Raw genomic sequence first — 17419 nt, forward strand, 5'->3', positions numbered from 1 at the left:
ACTAAACATTCAGCGGCACGCCGAACCTGGCCAAAAATCTCCTCAACTGAAACATTTCGGGGCGACGGCGACAGGCCCAAACTCGCGCCAGCTCCGGAGGCCACGGCGCACCTGGGCGATGGTGCGGTCGGGGCACCAGCAGCGGATGAGCAGCAGGCGGCGGAAGCAGTCGAGCGCCTGGTCAAAGCCGTTGGGGACGGGCTCCTCCTCGGGCGCCTCCTTGTCGAACCAGCTCTTCCACTGCTTCTCGTTGCGCGTGATCTGCGAGGCACCACCGCGATGGGTCACAGCTGCGCTGCCCCTGGATATGTGCAGGCATTCCTAGCTGTTGCCCAGATGCTTAAGGCTGTTCCCAAGTGTCTCTAGCCGTTCACGGGTATTCCTGGCTGCGTTCAGGTCTGCTGCTCACCACGTAGCCCCATAGCAGGTTACAACAACCTGATGCGCATCATGGTCACCCACCCAAACACTATCCAGGCTCAAACCTCATTAGATTCCGAGATCTAATGAGACCGGTCGCTTTCTGCATGGTTTGGTCAGAGGTGGGTAGTCGTGACCCCTATAAAATCCCTCTATTGTAAACGGAAGCCCTGTAATGGGCATGTGACGTTGGCCCACCAACAGAGCGATATGAGTAATGCTACCCTTTACGTGTTCACAGTCGCGCTGTGTCTCTCTCCGATGTGATGTTGGGTTGTGCCGCGTGTTGTTTGGCACGACGTTCGAAACTTTTCGGCACATGCTGAAGAAGCTTCGAGCAAAGATGGAGGGGAATGTCGGACAAACGCGCTGGACAACGCGCGGGACGACACGGTATGACACCACCGCCGGGCAGAGTGCGTCGGCACCTGGTTGAGGATGTCCGAAAACTGCCGCAGCTTGCTGAGCTCCACCAGGTTCAGCCACGTCAGGTCCAGGATCCACTTTGCGGGCTTGGGAGGGCAGGTCTTGAGGTCGAGCGACGCGCCGCCTACAACCGAAGTCAAAATGGCCTCTCATGGCGCACCTCAAGAAACGAGAATTCTGTGGAAAGTTCAGCTATAGCAGAAAGAAGCTTAAACCAGGAACTACTGAGCGAAGTACTGAATATTTCCTCATGCAGGCCAGTCAGCCAAAATATTAAAATCTATGTTTCCTCTGAGTGATCGTAATTAAACTTTTTAAAATTATTACTTCAGTAAACCCAGGGATTATTTTCAGTTTTCAATCAGGAAAGTCCCTCATAGCAACGCAACTTCATACGATAGGTTCATTCGTGGCAGATCATCTTTACTAGACTTATCGCGGTCCTCTCTTTTGGATGGATGGACGGATGAAGCTAATACATAAACACTTTCAACCTTCATTGGTAAATATTAATATGAACTCCTACAATGTAACATGTAGGCTTCCCAACTAAAATCGCCTGATGAAGCTGGTAGTAATTACCAGAGAAACGTCGTACTCAAATTGTAAATGATGTGGGTTTACTCTCCAACGAATTGGTGTGTTGAAGTAGTAACTAATTGTCACATTTTGTTTACGTGACAACCCTTACTAATTAGCTGTGTCGGGTAATGGTGGGTTAACGACAAATTTACATTTACACGATCTAACCCAAAAAACCCTCTATTATGACTGAACCCCCTGTGCTCGTTGGCACTGCCGCGGCAGGAGACGGTGCCCACCTTTGATGAGCGTGAGGAATTCCTCGTGCTTCACGCGCCGCGCCTGCATGTCGATCTTCAGCGCCAGCAGCAGCGCGAACAGGAACTTGTGCTCCTCGTAGAGGCCACGCACCGCGTACTTGAACACCTCGAAGGTCATGAATTTAATGATGTTGCTGATGCGCTTGCTGGTGATGGGGCTCTTGGCCGACCTGCAGACAGCAGAGGTTACGTGACAACAGTTAGGCGTGGGTGGGTCAGATTTTTGATTCTACGCACGCACAGCTCCCCAAGACACAAGACAGCCTCCAATCTTTATCAAATATTTGTCTCTTTTGCCTACTTCTATCACAATTGTGCTATTTGTCTCATATCGTGGGGGCAATTAGTAATGTTGGATCTCTCACAGAGCAGTGCAACCTTTCACGTTACAGAATTGTGCAATGGAAGTAGATATCACGAAGCTACTTCTGAGATCTGTGTAAATGATCTCGCATCCACACAGTAGGGAGCAACATCTTTCTACCTATCCCTGCTAGAGAGATACATATTGATCACAAGACAAACTGTTGTTTTTAATTCTCAGAGGTGGTATTTCGAAAAATTAAGCGCAGAACCAAACTTCGTATGAATAATGTTATTTTGTGCAGACATTGGCGATGTCTGCAACTACATGGATTTGAATCCAGCGATGGCAGTGATGGCAGCTTAATGATCTGATCCCTGAGTCATCCGGCCACCTCCCAGGCTACATCTTCCTACAAGATCCCATGTGGTCACGTGGTGGTCCCAGCGGGTACCTGGCCAAGCCAATGTCGAAGAGGCCAAGGAACTGGCGCAGGGAGGTCTGGTACATGACGTTCACCAGACTCATCTCCACGATCAGGAAGTACAAGATGCTGCCCCGTGTCGCTACTGCTCACAGGGGAAGAGGGGGGAACAAACGTGTACATTAATAGCAGCCCCAACGCATTTGGCCAACCATTCAGACTTTTAGCTATTTTATTTAACGTTCACGTTGGCACTGTTATAGCGTTCAATGGGAATACACTTCTGGAAATGTTATAAGAATTGAATAAAAAGGCCCACATGGACCATATAGTCGTCCACTGTTGTCTGCGCTCCTTCAACAGAGTAATAGAAAAACTCCACAAACGCTCTTCTGAAAACTTTTCATGGCCAGCACACCTTGACATTGGCATTTAGCTCTGAAATCTAATGCCACCATCGGCAAGAAGATAATAAAGAAGGCTGCAAAGTTGGCCTCAAGATGAAGATGAGACGAAAGCAAAAGTTACGTACAACAAGTTCTCGAAACATCTGGACATGTTAGTTATTTTTATATTTATTTTATTTATTTATTTATTTATTTTTCACCTACGTGACTTTACTGAAAGAACCAAAGAGTATGGATCCTTGCAGTCACAACAATTTCAAATCTAGAATCTGTAAATATCTGTCAGAGGGACAAACCTGTAATGCACAACAGAGTGTGTATTACTAGGGCAGTTGCTGAAGGTGGACTGCAATAAAAAATATTAAATAAAAAAGCAGATGAGAGTGGTTAGGAGTGCTTTTTGAAAGCTGAACTTTACAACGAAAAGCAAGATTCCAATGCGTCAAAAAAAAACACTTTTATCAATATACATTAGATGCTGTAAACACACATATTCGAATTGGCATTATACACAAAACGACAGTGGCATCAGCATCTGTCTTCTGTGAGACAGGCGAGCGGCTGCATCCCAGTCTGAGCGGCGTCCTACCAGGCCGGTACTCCTCGCGCGCCGTGTTGATCTGCTGCTCGGTGTCGGCGGCCGTGGCGAGCTTCTGCGTCACCTCCTCGGCCGTGCGCTTGGTGGAGGCGAGCACACCCAGCAGGCTCTCGTCATCCACCAGTGAGCCTTGTGTGCTGCTCAGCCGGTGCAGGAGGCTGTCCTCCAGCTCCTGCATGCGCCGCTTGTTCGACGTCACATCCTCCAGCAGCTCCGTGCGCTCCTTCTCCAGCTCCTGCGCAACGGCAATATATGGAGGACGGCAGAGCTCGGGAAATTGTTGGCGCTGGCTCATCGCGTGGCCTGGATGGCGAGCCATAATTTGCGATGGTTTGCCATCCAGGCCAGGTGCGGTCTGCGGCCATTCATGTAGAAAAGTTATGCGCATGTAACCAATACTTTCGATTAGTGTGGTTGGCTACGTACGGCGTGAAAGAAGTTCAACATACACACATACATCTGCTAATTCTATGGGTAGGTTTACACTTTTTTTCAATACATTTTGGCCGAGACAAAAAAAAGTGGGGGCATTACTTTCTCAGGCGACCCTCGTATATATATATTCAAGAACAAATATCCAGAGGAACCGTTGTTGGTTTCCACCAGTGTCTCCGAACCTTCTTCTCGGTGAGGATGACCCTGCCCAGCAGCTGCTCCTCCAGCCCCTTCATGGTGACGGTGAAGTCGATGATGGAGGTGCGCGCGCTGACCTCCGGCGTGTAGGCCGGGTTCGGCAGCTTGCTGGTGATGTAGAGGCGGAACCCGGGCATCACGTCCACCTCCTTGTCGCCCACCTTCACCTGTAGCATCGACACAGCCCCCCGTGCTCGTCTCACTCTCCCACCTCTCGCCCACATGTCACGTGACGTGCTCGTCCCAATTATTACGACGACTTTTTTATTTTTATTTGAGCAGGTGAGTGTCCTCATTGAAACTCACGATCTCATCTGCAAACAGAGATCGAGGGTTCTGGGAAGCTGTTTTCTTCTCATTGCCTATAGGGACATTCTCTCCTGTGTGGTCTACATCCGCACCTTCAGCATACTTTTGCCTCCATTTTCTCTAAGTTCTGCAACCCACCCGCTCTGCCACCGAGAATAAATGTTGGCTGCATAAAAGTCAAACTGTTATTTGTAATATTCAAACCTGGAATTTAGCACATTCCTTGTTAACTGGACTGAACCCGTTATTTCTCTACACTCTTTGGCTGCCTGGATGTGAACCCAAGATCTCAGAGCGGTGCCAGCTCGGTGCCCTGATCTCTGAGCCACCCGGCCACCTACTCAAATTTTTTTATATTATTCATACTGCTTTTTCAGTGAGCATAGAGGACACACGTGAGTCGCACCTTGAAGGTGGAACCGATCTTGATGAAGTTTTTCTCGAGGACGTTGTCGAGCGCCGGGTCCAGCTCCTCGCCCACGTCCTCGATGAGCAGCGGGCGGCCCAGCGACAGGCTGTCCTCCAGGTGCGTGCGGAAGTACTTGTGGTTCAAGGACGTCACCTGCCAGGCAACGTGCAAAACGGACGTCCGCAACGAGCGGCCCCGCATGAGTGCTGGTATACGAACCCTGTGGTGATCCCGGCCGTCACTTGGTGCCGCTAGGGTTGACCCCCCTCCCCCTCCTCCCATCTGGTTGCTTCGTCTCGAATCGTGACAGCCATTGGCATAATCGAGATAAAAAATAGCAAGGGAAAAAAATTTGGGGGAAGAAATAGGAATACAAATAATTCACCATGCCATATGCGGGGAGAACTACATGTAAATCCGTTGTCTTGAGTGGTGTGTTGTTATACAACTGATGAAAAATCCTGAGAACACTTACAGATTTTTCAAGCCAGTTATCACAAGATCGCCATCAGGTGACAACCCTGTGCTAACTGCCTAACCTGAACCGGAGCCACAGCACGCCACCGGCCACGCGCAGCGCTCCTGTACCTGGAGGTCGTTCATCTTCTCCTTGTTCCTGATCCAGGTTTTTCCCTGCGTCTGGGGGTCGATGAGCAGCGGGTACCGCGCCGCCTTGGTGACGATGATGCCATTCTGCACGGACAGCTCGTCGCCGGGCAGGCCCTGCAGCCCCCATTCGCTGACCGTGGGGCTGTCGCTGAGCAGCTCGCTCAGCACCAGCTCGGCCGTGAAGGGGATGCGCCGCACCTTCGGGCACCGCGGGGATGATGGAGCCGTTAGGGGAATTGTGAACGTTTTAACCCTAGAGAGGTGGCTTAAAAATTATTACACTGAACTTTTATAAAATTATGTTTTATGACCAGGTAAGGCCCACTGAGCAAAATATATGTTTTTTAGAAGTGACCGGCCACAAATGATAGCTCAACAAAGTGGTTTATCATGTGGATATTCTAAACGCATGTTTCTACATTTGGAGGAAAAACTAGAAGACCCGGAGAAAAATTGATGCGACCACGGGGATAACATGCAAATTAAAAATATACAGGCATCAGGGTCAGGATCGAACTTAGGCTTAGGCATTTATATCGCCATGCCCAGAGCTTAAAATTTCCCATTCAAGATTTTCCAGGTCGCCAGTAGACCGGGGTTGTGTGATTAGTAGCCATAGTGAAATACTGCGTGTTTTGTGCTGGTTGAGGAATACATTTCTGTGTCGCTGGTAGATTGGAATAGGTGGCACGTCACTAATAGCCCCAGCCGTAGTGACAGGTTTACTCAGGGCCACCCAGAGGTGGGAGTGGGGGGGGGCAACAGGGAAGATTCCCTTGGGCCTCACACAAAAGAAGGCCCCACAGTGAATCTGCAGATGGTGGAAACAGGGGCTCCGATGTGGAACTCTGATCCGGGCTTCTAAGAACCTCTGGGAAGCCCTGCATATACTGGATGTGGAGCTATTTTCCGTGTCACTGACCCAAACAGACTCGATTAATACGTAGCCCGGACAGTGCCGGCAGTGGGTGCTAACGCTCGTTGTTGTATTGTGCAAAGCGCCGTTGGATCGCCATGGGTCGTGTGTCGTCACCTTCAGCTCGCGCTGCCACTCGCCCAGCAGAAGGTTCCGGAACTCCTGGTTGAAGGGGCCGGCGTAGGACAGGAACGCCGTGGCCATGAGCACATCCCCTGGTGCCAGGTAGAAATGCGCACGTACCGACACACACCGGCTATCAGCAAATCACCCGGTGTTGAGCGCACATGTGCAGGCTATCTGGACTGCTGGGGCATGTGCTATGAAAGCACACAAAGGGGTGATGTAGCAAGCACCATATCTGGCTGCCTTTGTTTCCCCAGTGCTGATGTTTACACTCGGTACCAGCTAACATTTAAGGCAGAGTATCTATACACACAAAGTCAAAGACTCCCTGTATAACTTTAACAGACTGTTAGCGAGTACCTATGAAGGCTGGCAGGGCACACGAGGGGATGGGTGGCCAACACCATGTCGAGCCACCTTTGTCTCCCTAGTGGCGATGTTTACACACCGCACCAGGTACTCATTTGAGGCTGAGTCGACCTAGAGAAGGCCCAGGACCAGTTCAGATCATCGTCACTGGTGTTGGCCGTGAGCAGGAATCGAACCCGGGTCGCCAGGTTCATAGCGCAGCGTGCTAACTGCTACACTGCCGCTCCCCACATACAAACACCCGTGCAAATGTTATTCACCAGGATGCAATAGCTACTCCCTTATAGTACATAAACACAAAGATCCCCTTATTTAACCTGGTTGAACTCCTGGGGCAAGTGCTGCCCTCTCTTCTCCTCCATTGTTCGTCAAATGGCGGCTGATGTTGAGCCCTGGACAATTGTATTCCACTCCTCCATTTCTCTGGTCAGGGAGACGGCTTCCTGCGGACCTACGCTTGCCTCTCGCGAGTCCTCCTCCTTCACGCTGTCAGTCCGCTGCTCGTGTGGACGGCCTCTGCTTCTCTTGCTCCTTCCACGTGGGAGTGCAAAGCCACTAATGATGACAATTGGTAACGATACTGGACTAATGATTCCTAAAGAGGATGAAACCAGTCTACAGTTGGTCATATCCGTATCATGGCTGCTCGTCAAGTCGGTCATATTTGCTCAAATTTATTTTGATGGCGACCACAACATACTTCTTCGGGAGCTGCTGATGGTTTTTGCATGATGCACAAAGGCTTGGTGCTTCTTCCACGTTTCTGTGTATTGTTTGACACGATGGTAATGCGTTTGCCTCCCTTATTTTTACTTGGTCGAACCAAAGCAAGTGCTGTTAGTGAGCAACTATCAGCTACTTTCTCTCTCACACACACACACGTCACCACCACACCACGGCCCCGTCTCACCCACGAGCCTCTTTATCTGGGCTGCAAACTCCTTGCTCATGTTGGTCCAGCGCTCCTTCTCCCCGGCCAGGCCGCTGATCAGCCCTGACGCCGTCTGCATCTTGCGCCGGCACCGCTCCGCATCGTCCATCAGCTCCTGCGCGGGCAGGCAATGTTCGTCAGCGTTTACAATATTCGTACCAACGTCCTCTGTCTAACAAGGAAAAGCCTTGCTCAGTCTCAAGACTCCTTTTCACAAAGGAGTGCTGTATTGGGATGAATGTTTGGAATGTGAAAGTCAGAAAACCAAAGAATATGAGCTCCAGGCAGAGAAGTTCAGTCCACTACTCTAGTGACATCTCCTTTCTTGACGTGTGGCAACCAGGCTGATGATTTCACCCTGACCACTGAAGCCTGTATAGACAGCAGATTATAGCAGGGGAGGTCAGTCAGAGTGGGTTAGGACCACAGGTCAGGGATTAAGACCAAAGTGGGGAGCCTTTTCCTGACTGTGGGACAAATAGGAACCACACATTAACATACAACATAGCCTCATCCAATGAAAATGCAAAAGTAATTAGGGCTCACCTTTACTGAAACACATTGTTTCCAGGTCAAAAATAATCCACTCTAGTACCTAATTAGTGTGGCTAGGATACTTATGGCGAAATTTAAATTTTTAATGTGTGGGCCAATTTGAAGTGGGAGGGCTCATGTGGCCTCAGCCCACATGAAGTCCCATCATGGGGCCGTATCCGGCGCGTGGTTCCATGGGTTCCCCTACCCCTGGCTTAAGATCAACTTCTGGGCAGAGGCGTAGCTAGGGGGGGGCAGGGGGGTACATATGTCCCCGGGCGCCAAGGTAAAGGGGCGCCAAAATGAGGCTTACAACGTTACATTATAACTTATTGCGGCGGGCGCGGCAGCCTGAAACTACTGCACAAATCTACACCTCAACCTAAAAGTTTATATCAAGTTCAAGTTAATTTATTAGGTATAGCCCTGTGAGCCATTCGGCTCTTGAATCGGGTGCAACCGCAACAAACAAAAAACTAAAACATGAACAAAAAACATCTTAAAGTGAATATATCCTGCCACACACAGCCTACATGTCATGTAATTACATTTTGGTACGCGCACCTATTAAGAACTTACATGGAAGAACGTCCCAAACAACAGACAGGCGCAGTCTTTCAGCATTAGTCACTGGCCTGTTTTTTGGTGGCGGAAACTACGACGGCCTGAAACACACTGGAGTGCACGATCAGAAGCTGTTAAAGCTATCTATGAAGGACTGGATGAACTAGTAGGGCTGCTAGACAAATTATCGGAGGAAGTAACTATGATGCCTGAAACCAGAAGTGATGCAGAACAGTTACAGGCATGCATATTAAATTTTAACTTCATAGTTTTATTACATTTCTGGAATGTCATTCTTGGAAAAATTGATCGTGTTCAGAAGCGCTTACAGGATCCTACTATGAATTTCAAGGAAGCAGCAACTGATCTTGAATCTTTGGAGCATGAATTTGTCACGCTTCGTGATAATTTGAGCCAAGTTGCTGCAGAAAACGCCAAAACAAGATGCATAGCCTGGGGGATCGATGTGGACAGAAGAATTAGGCGACGTCGGAAGATGCCAGGAGAACTGGCAAGAGATGCAGGACTTTCAGCAGAAGAAGAAATTGTGCGCGTTATGAAGAGCATATTTTATCGACTTCAACAGGAGATGTCAACATGGTTTTTACGACTAAAAGACCTGAACACAAAATTTGGATTTCTGCTGGACGTCAAAACTCTTATATCCGATACAGATGTCGATGCAATTCGTCGAAATTGCACAGATTTTGGAAATTTCTATGACACCGACATCAATGGCCACGAATTTTTCACAGAAATTGGAGATTGCAAAATGCTGCTCAGTAACCGGAATGAAGTTCTACCAGAAAATCCTTTGGATCTTCTTGGTTTTATTGTGTTTTATGGAGACGACATATTTCCGAATTTGCGAATTTCACTGCAAATTGTATTAACAATAGCAGTTTCAATTGCAAGCTGTGAGCGGTCGTTCAGCAAATTGAAACTTATTTTGTCGTATTTGCGTGCTTCAATGGGACAAGATCGTCTCAGCGATCTTGCTCTTCTTAGCGTTGAAAGAGAAACATTGGAAAAAACAGATTTTGATTACGTGATTGACCAGCTTGCGACAGTGAAATCAAGAAAAATTAATCTCTTGTAGACTATGTCAACCAGTCTACGACAGTGACTGAGTGAGCCATGTAATATAATTTCTATAAATTAGCTTCTTTAAATACAATGTTTTATTAAAATGTAAATTGTTATTCCTTATTCGATGTAAAAGGAAAATGTAATTAAACGGGGGGCGGGGGCGCCAATTTTATAGTTCGTCCCCGGGCGCAAAATATCCTAGCTACGCCTCTGCTTCTGGGAACCGTGCCCCACCTGCTTCTCGCGCAGGGCCTTCTCGTATCCGGCCTGCACCAGATCCAACTCGGCCTGCTTGGCATCCAGCTCGGCTTGAGCGCTCTGGAGGTCGCCCATCGCGATGTTGAGGCGGCCTTGCTGCACCACCAGGTTGGACTGCGAACGGAACAGACAACGCCTCATGATTATACACTACTACCCACCGGGCCGATGTTCACACAGAAGCGCGTTTGGTAATAATTTTATGGCTCAGTTTGACCTAAGGAAGTCCCATGGCAGGTTTAGATATCACTTAATCATGCCCGGGGAAACTCAGTCAGTTCATCGGGTTCGTTGTACAGTGCGTGGGTCACTGCTCCACTGCTTCCCACAAACACCAAAACAAGAGTCCTCCGTGTAGCCTACATATTCTCACATTGTGGGACCGTGAGAATGACGGCTTGGGGAGACCTTCAACCAGCAGTTGATTGATCACGGCTAATGATAATGATTGATACCCATAATACGATGGAGGCAGCAGCATTGTCAAGAAGGCCGAATGCAGCCGTCGATCAACACCTCAGGTGGGTGTGGGGAAAACACACGCCTGTCCAGCAGCGGAACAGTTTACAGGAAGCTGCAGGTCTCCCCGTGGGGGGTTGGATGCTCACCTTGAGGGGCAGCACTTCCTTATTGATGCCGAAGAAATAGGACATGGCCTTGGTCCAGGAGCACAGGCCCGCCACGTTGCCGCACACCTTGCGTGCCGTGTCAATGTTGTAGTCGGGCATGTCGAAGTACGGATGCAGCAGCTCCACCACCTCCTCCGTGATTGTGTCCTTAGGGAATTGCTGTTGCAAGAGGTGAGAGGGGGGGATGGGCAGCTGAGATTAGCACCTCTGATCCGTGAGTGTTTCGAGAAATCCTTAAACTTAGAGCTGCGCTGTTCAAGCACGCGCTGAGATACCACAAACCGCTTTGAAAGAGATTTCTCTCATGAAGATTCCCCACTGAGTAGGACCCTCCCTTGGTGAGGTTTCCCTGGTTGAGGTCTCCTTAGGCGGAGCTTCCCCCCCACGGGGTGGATTTCCCTGAATGAGGTCTCTCTGGGAGAGGGCCCTCTTTAGGCGAGAACCTCCCCTGTGTTAGGTCTCCCTGGGGAGAGAGAGGACTTCTCATGTTGCGAGGTCTCATATTAAAGAACCCACACCGGCTCCTCCCCCAAATGCTTCCTCCTCCCCAGACGGCCCCCACACCTTGAGCGACCCGAGGAAGTTGCCGGCCGTCATGAGCTTGAGCGACTCCTGCCAGGACGGCGTCACGCAGCCGCGCTCGGGGTCCATGCGCACGGGGTTGACGCGCCGTTGGAACAGCAGCAGCACGCAGTCCATGATGCGCATGATGAGGTGCGGCGGACGGCCCAGGGTGCGCACCGTCGCGATGTCCGACTGCTTGATCGTCTTTGACGGCACAACGGGGGTAAGGAGAGAGGGAGGGAGGCAAGGAGATAGGAGGAAGTTGTACAGCGGTGATGAACGTGACTTGAAGTCAGGGAGCTCAAGTCAGAGCTGGCACCAATGAGATCCTCGGTTTAAATCCAGGCAGCCGCTTATAATTAAACCAGGTTCTCAAATCAAATGTAGTGAATTAATTTCCTCAGCCTGGTCACGAGGAAGTGCATAAAGGTCGTACTCAAATTGTAAATGTCATGGGTTTACTCTCCAACACACCGGTGTGCTGAAGTAGTCACTAATTGGCACGTTTTTCTTAAATGACAAACCTTACCAATTGGCTGTGTCGGGTGGTGGTTGGTGAACGACACATTTATATATACGCGATCGAACCCAAAAAAACCTTTATTATGAATAATATTGGTCGTGAAAGCCTATGTGTTAAATTTATAACAAAAAATCCGTAACGTCAAATTTGGTTCTGCACTTGGTTTGGCTGCATTCCAGCTTTGAGAATGTTAAATATCAGTTTGACTGTGATGTGACAAACATTACTCTGCAGTGGCAGGGTAGGAAATTGGTGCCCTTACTGTGTGAACCAGTAGTCACATGAATGTGTCTCAGAAGTAGCTCTCTGAAATCCGCTTGCGTGGGCCCTTCTCTAATACGAACGGTTGGATTCTCCATCTCATGACATGGCACAATTGGGATACATTTTGGGGGAAAATGTTGTTTCTACAAATCTAAACCACTGGCGTGCACCTGCAGTGCTGCCTCAGCCTCCTCCAGCGCCGGTTTGGCAGCCACCAGCTTCTTCTCGGCCACGGCCTTGTCCACCGAGATGCTGTCCACGATCCGCTCGGCGGTCTCCTTCACCTTCTGCACCTCCATCTTCACCTTCTCCGCCGCCTGCGCCTTCACCGTCACCTCCTTCAGCACCTGCACGACCACGGGGACAGCACGGGCCTACCGTGGGCCTTTCCCCAACAACAAAGGGTCGCACCACTCTGCGAGAGTTCTGAACGGATACTTCGTCTCGGGACATGATGATGATGATGGCTCAATCAGGAAAAATTGGGGAAAAGCGTTTTTTTTTAGTTTTCCCAAAATGCCTGAACCTCCTGGGGCAAGTGCTGTCCTCTCTTCTCTTTTAGCATTTCTTAAAAATGCATTGAACTGCCCCTATGAGACCCCTCCCCTTGTTTACCCATATGGCCCTGTGGTTTGCCATTATGCCGTAGTGACGCGTAGCGGCGTCGTGTCAGTGACGTACCTTGTCAGCCTTCTCATTGGCCACCTGCAGCTCCTTTTCTTTCATCTCCAGCTCCACGCTAAGCCCGGCTACCGACTCCGAGGCCTCCTTCAGCTTCTGCAGCCCCATTTGCATCCTGTCACCCCACGTGTAGATCACACAGACACACAGACACATAGACAAAGATCCCTCGTGGAGAACTCCATGGGCTTTTGGGGCAAGTGCTGTTAGCGAGCACCTACGAAGGCGGGCACGGCACACAAAGCAGTAGTGAGGCCAGAAACTCACCCAGCTGACTTTGTCTCCCCTGTTCTGATGTTTAAAATACTGCAGCAGGTACTCATTTAGGGCTGAGTCAACCTAGGGAAGGCCCACGACAGGGTTGGATATCACTGGTCACTGAAATTAGCTGTGTGACCGGAAGTCGAACTCAGATCACCGGGTTTGAAGCGCAGTGAACTAACCACTGCTGCACCACACTACTCAAGCGTAAACATCACCCACACGCGTGTATATGCATGCACAACACACAACCTAACCTCCCAAACCCTAAAACTTACTGACAAACTGCAGTCGGTGCTGTACTAGTTTTTAGCTCTGAGTAAACCTGAAGCAGGAATCCCACGGCAGTCAGAGTTAAGACTCCACGTGCCTAGCGGGAAGGTTCACTATGTAGTGGGGGGCTCAGGGGGGGTCTCGGGGAGGGCTTACCTGTTCGCTAACGTCTGCACCTCCGTGTGTTTCTCCTTGTACACAGTCTTGTATCCCTGCACGAAGGACAGGTACGACTTGGGCGTCACGTGGGTGGAGCGGCGGAACCTGCAATCGCCCAGCGCGACGGATCGGGGAGAGAGGAGAGAGACGAAGAGCTCGGGTCAGAGGTTATGTTTTACCGTGTCCCTGTCTGTCAGGTCTTTGAGTAATTTACCCTCCAATTTGACGCCATAATATCTTTTAGCATTTGTTATCGTGCACTCTTACCAGTCTAGTCCATCACGAATGTGCCGAGCTGATCACACAGCGTGAGCGCTTTAGATCAACACTGCTTTCAGTCTGTTGTAAAACTGTTTCAGACTCAAGGATAGACCTAGAACATCTGCCGGTAACTGGTTCCAGGTCATTGCACAAGGTTTGTGCTCAGGTACAGCAGCAGCATATCACCACTTATATCTGTGAAATATCGTGTGCATTATAAATTGCCGGTGCTCTGTGTGTTTTCCCTGGCCCTACCGTTGAAAGTAGTCGGTGCATTTCTCGGCAACGCCGTCCTGGAAGGAGCCCATGCAGGCCACGACCTCCTGCTTCACCTCCACCGTGCAGTCCATGGTGTACGACGACAGGAAGTGCTCCGACACTGGAGGGCAATGTGCAACGCACGGAGGATGACTCGTCTGCTCATCCACTTGTCCGACAGTCTAGCATGAGTATCGAGGTTGGGTACTGTGGCTGTGCATGCCTGTGATCCACCACTTTGGAGGTAAGGGATGGTGGATACAATTGTGAAACTTACCACCTTTCTGCGCTGCCAGGTGGTTAAGAGGTGGCAGTACAGCAAGGGTGTTCATTTTAACACGCAGTAGGCTTTCGCGACCAATATTATCTATAATGGAGTTTTTTTTGGGTTATATCACATAAATATAAATGTGTCATTATATTATATGAATTATTAAGGGGGTTCATGTTGACATTTCCATAAAATGGCACTCATATTACTGACCCACTTGAGGATGTTGATTTGAGTTGGCTAAAGCTAGTACTTGCACCCGCAAGCTTTGAATCGGCTCTCGTATTGAATCACGATGCCCAAAATCGTGACAATTCGCCATACCTCTCAGGTCACTTGGGAAAGGGTGGGTGAATCGTCGCACACCTCAACTCGACTCAACGTGGTGCGGCCAAAACCCAACAAACAAAAACCATGGCAACTGCCACCCAGCGCCGGTGTCCCACTCCATCAGGGGTGCCACGGTGGCGAGATGTTAACTAACTCACCTGGTATACAGGAGGTTGTGGGTTCGATCCTGACCCTGATGACTGTATATTTGGAGTTTTCATGTCTCTCCTCATGATCGCGTTGCTTTTTCTCCGTTTCCTCCGGCTTTTCTCTCCACATTTAGAAACATGCATTTGGAGTATTTGGCTGCTATAAATTTCCACACGATGATAAGCCACTTCGTTGAGACATGATTTGTGGCCAAGTCACTTCTGAAAAAGAGCTTTATAGCTCAGTGGGCCTTTCCTGGTAAAATAAAACATTTGTTTCGTTTTTGGTTTAAGTTTACCAGCCACGAGCGCGTCCTTGGGCCAGCGGCTGAACCAATCCATGGTGCAGCCGGAGATGAGCGCGGGGAAGCGCAGGGCGCGCGTGCGGAAGCGCTCGCCGACGGGCGAGAAGCAGAGCACCACGTGCAGGTTGAGGCGCACGCGCGTCATGAAGAACTCGTGCAGGTTCTCCTGCGTGGGCGGCCGCCGCGGGTGCTGCTTCTTCATCACCGGCACCAGCTCGCTCAGGATCTCGTCCATCTCGTCACGAGCGAACAGGTTCGACACCTGTGGTGGTGGTGGCGGTGGTGGAGGGAGTTTGTGGTGGAGGGGGGGCAGGGAGAGGTCGAGGTAGAGGGGAAGAGGTGCGTATGTTATAAGTGAATTTGTGAAGTCATTTAAGAAAGAGTGGAACTCGATGTAGTGTGGTTGGCATGGGCCCTGATGCAATAAATTAATTAGTAGCTTTTTGAAAGCCAACCGCCTATGACCTTCAGGCCTTGAGGGCTCCAAAGCAGTTGCATCACCCACACACCCAATAGCTACTCCAATATGAGCAACTGGATAGCCAGTCGGCTTAGCGGTGAGCTCACTGAACCAACACCGCTAAGAACCTGGGTTCGATTCTGGGATGTAGCCTCCTGTGATTGAACCAGGTTCCCAATTGACCACTGTTAACTTTCTACGAAATTATACAAATTGTATCCATTCCGTAGGATGGGCTGTGCTGATCCCAAATTGCGATTGGAACTAAACACAGCACCTACAGACGTATATTACTATACGTTTATAGGTGCACCTCCGATTAGCATGGTTGGCTATGTACGGTGCCAAAGAAGTTCAACATACATACAAGCATAATACAGGGACTCCTCTACTTATGAACATTCGACTTACGAACTTTCAGAGATACGAACAAACCTGTCCGTATGTTCAGGTCCCTGTTCGGACCGAGAGTCGTAAGTTCAACCGCTGCACAAACAATGGCGGTGGTGGCATCTACATCAGCAGAATGTGGAGAACCAGTGCCATCTACATCTACAGGAGATTGTACAACTTTTAAAGCCCTGTGTTTAGTATACATGCCATACAACATGTTTGGAATCGACAGGAGTAAAGTTTGACCTATGAACAAATTGACTGATGAACAGACCTCTGGAACCTAACTTGTTCATAAGTAGAGGAGTCTCTGTATATTGTTTATCATGAGCAAATCCTAAAACAGGAAAATTTTAAATCATGAGTAGACAAATCAACGCGTTGTTCTGCCCCATCCCTGGCCTCACCTCCCCAGAGGAGAGCACGTTGTTCATATACTCCAGGAATGCCTCGTCCTTGATCTCGTTGTCCGTGAAGAGGAAGGTGATGCCCTTGCCCTGCTGCCCCGCCACACGGTAAAGCACCTTCAGGTCCTCCAGAAGGTTGGACGTGTTGTAGGACCTGCTCGCCGGGGTCACCATGGGGGTTAGTACGGCGGCGTCAGAGTCGGTGCGCAGCGATGTGGCGAAGCGCCGGAGATGCATGGAGCCGTCAGTGGGGAGACCCGGACTTTATGGTGCGGAGCCGTGACCATGAGGGACTCCGAGAAGCATGGACTGAGACTAAACTAAACTATTGTTTATATTACCAGGTAGAGCCCACTGAGCTATATAGCTCTTTTTCAGAAGCGACCTGGCCACAAATGATAGCTCAACGAAGTGGCTTATCAAGTGGAAATTTATAGCAGCCAAATACTCTAAATGCACGTGGATTCTAAATGTGGAGGGAAACACCGGAGGACCCTGAGAAAAATCCACAAGGCCAAAGAAGGAGAGACACATAAACGCCAAATATACAGCAGGCGTCAGGGTCAGAATCGAACCTACGACCTCCTGTATACTAGGCGAGGATGTTAACATCTCGCCATCGTGGTGCCCACTGACAGGGGTAGGGGCAGACAAGGAGATTACGGGAAGGCACAGTTGCAGCATCGGTGAAGTCACATGGGTAATACGAGTCAACCATGGGGGACCCGACACGAATGGCCCACGGCACCATGGGGTGAATACAGGTATGGCCAAAGGCATCCTAAAAATAAAAAAAATCACAAGAGTGATTTGGGTAAATACAGGGAACCTCACAAGAATGGTGCAGGGTATCATGTGAAGCTTCGGAGACTGTATAAGTGAATGGCGAGGATCCTCATGGGGTCATCTGATGGCATCATAGGAAGCAAAAGGGCACCAAAGGCAAATAAATGGGGCTCAGCAGAGAAGAACAGAAACTCACGGGTCCAACATCGGTAAGCAAAGCGTGTCTCCCAGGGATTGCACATTTAAAACGCTAATTTCAGAGAAGATTTCATGTGGA

General features: G+C 49.6%; 1 protein-coding gene across 1 annotated transcript in view; it reads right to left on the reverse strand.

Annotated features, from left to right (window-relative positions):
* DNAH5 (dynein axonemal heavy chain 5) overlaps positions 1 to 17419 on the reverse strand; it is a 95514-nt gene that overhangs the window by 10035 nt on the left and 68060 nt on the right. Inside the window, exons 54-72 of the mRNA XM_078606740.1 lie at positions 16357 to 16510; positions 15091 to 15358; positions 14039 to 14162; positions 13520 to 13627; positions 12830 to 12944; positions 12319 to 12495; positions 11362 to 11565; positions 10777 to 10956; positions 10145 to 10282; positions 7703 to 7838; positions 6415 to 6512; positions 5361 to 5579; positions 4770 to 4925; positions 4039 to 4221; positions 3413 to 3656; positions 2447 to 2561; positions 1668 to 1858; positions 849 to 970; positions 112 to 261 (exon numbers count right to left, since the gene is read on the reverse strand). Coding sequence (XP_078462866.1) covers positions 112 to 261; positions 849 to 970; positions 1668 to 1858; positions 2447 to 2561; positions 3413 to 3656; positions 4039 to 4221; positions 4770 to 4925; positions 5361 to 5579; positions 6415 to 6512; positions 7703 to 7838; positions 10145 to 10282; positions 10777 to 10956; positions 11362 to 11565; positions 12319 to 12495; positions 12830 to 12944; positions 13520 to 13627; positions 14039 to 14162; positions 15091 to 15358; positions 16357 to 16510 — 3082 coding nt within the window. The remainder of the gene's footprint in view (positions 1 to 111; positions 262 to 848; positions 971 to 1667; positions 1859 to 2446; positions 2562 to 3412; positions 3657 to 4038; positions 4222 to 4769; positions 4926 to 5360; positions 5580 to 6414; positions 6513 to 7702; positions 7839 to 10144; positions 10283 to 10776; positions 10957 to 11361; positions 11566 to 12318; positions 12496 to 12829; positions 12945 to 13519; positions 13628 to 14038; positions 14163 to 15090; positions 15359 to 16356; positions 16511 to 17419) is intronic.

The sequence above is a fragment of the Lampetra planeri genome, chromosome 26 (genome assembly GCF_965212315.1).
Source record: "Lampetra planeri chromosome 26, kcLamPlan1.2.h2, whole genome shotgun sequence".
NCBI lineage: Eukaryota > Metazoa > Chordata > Hyperoartia > Petromyzontiformes > Petromyzontidae > Lampetra > Lampetra planeri.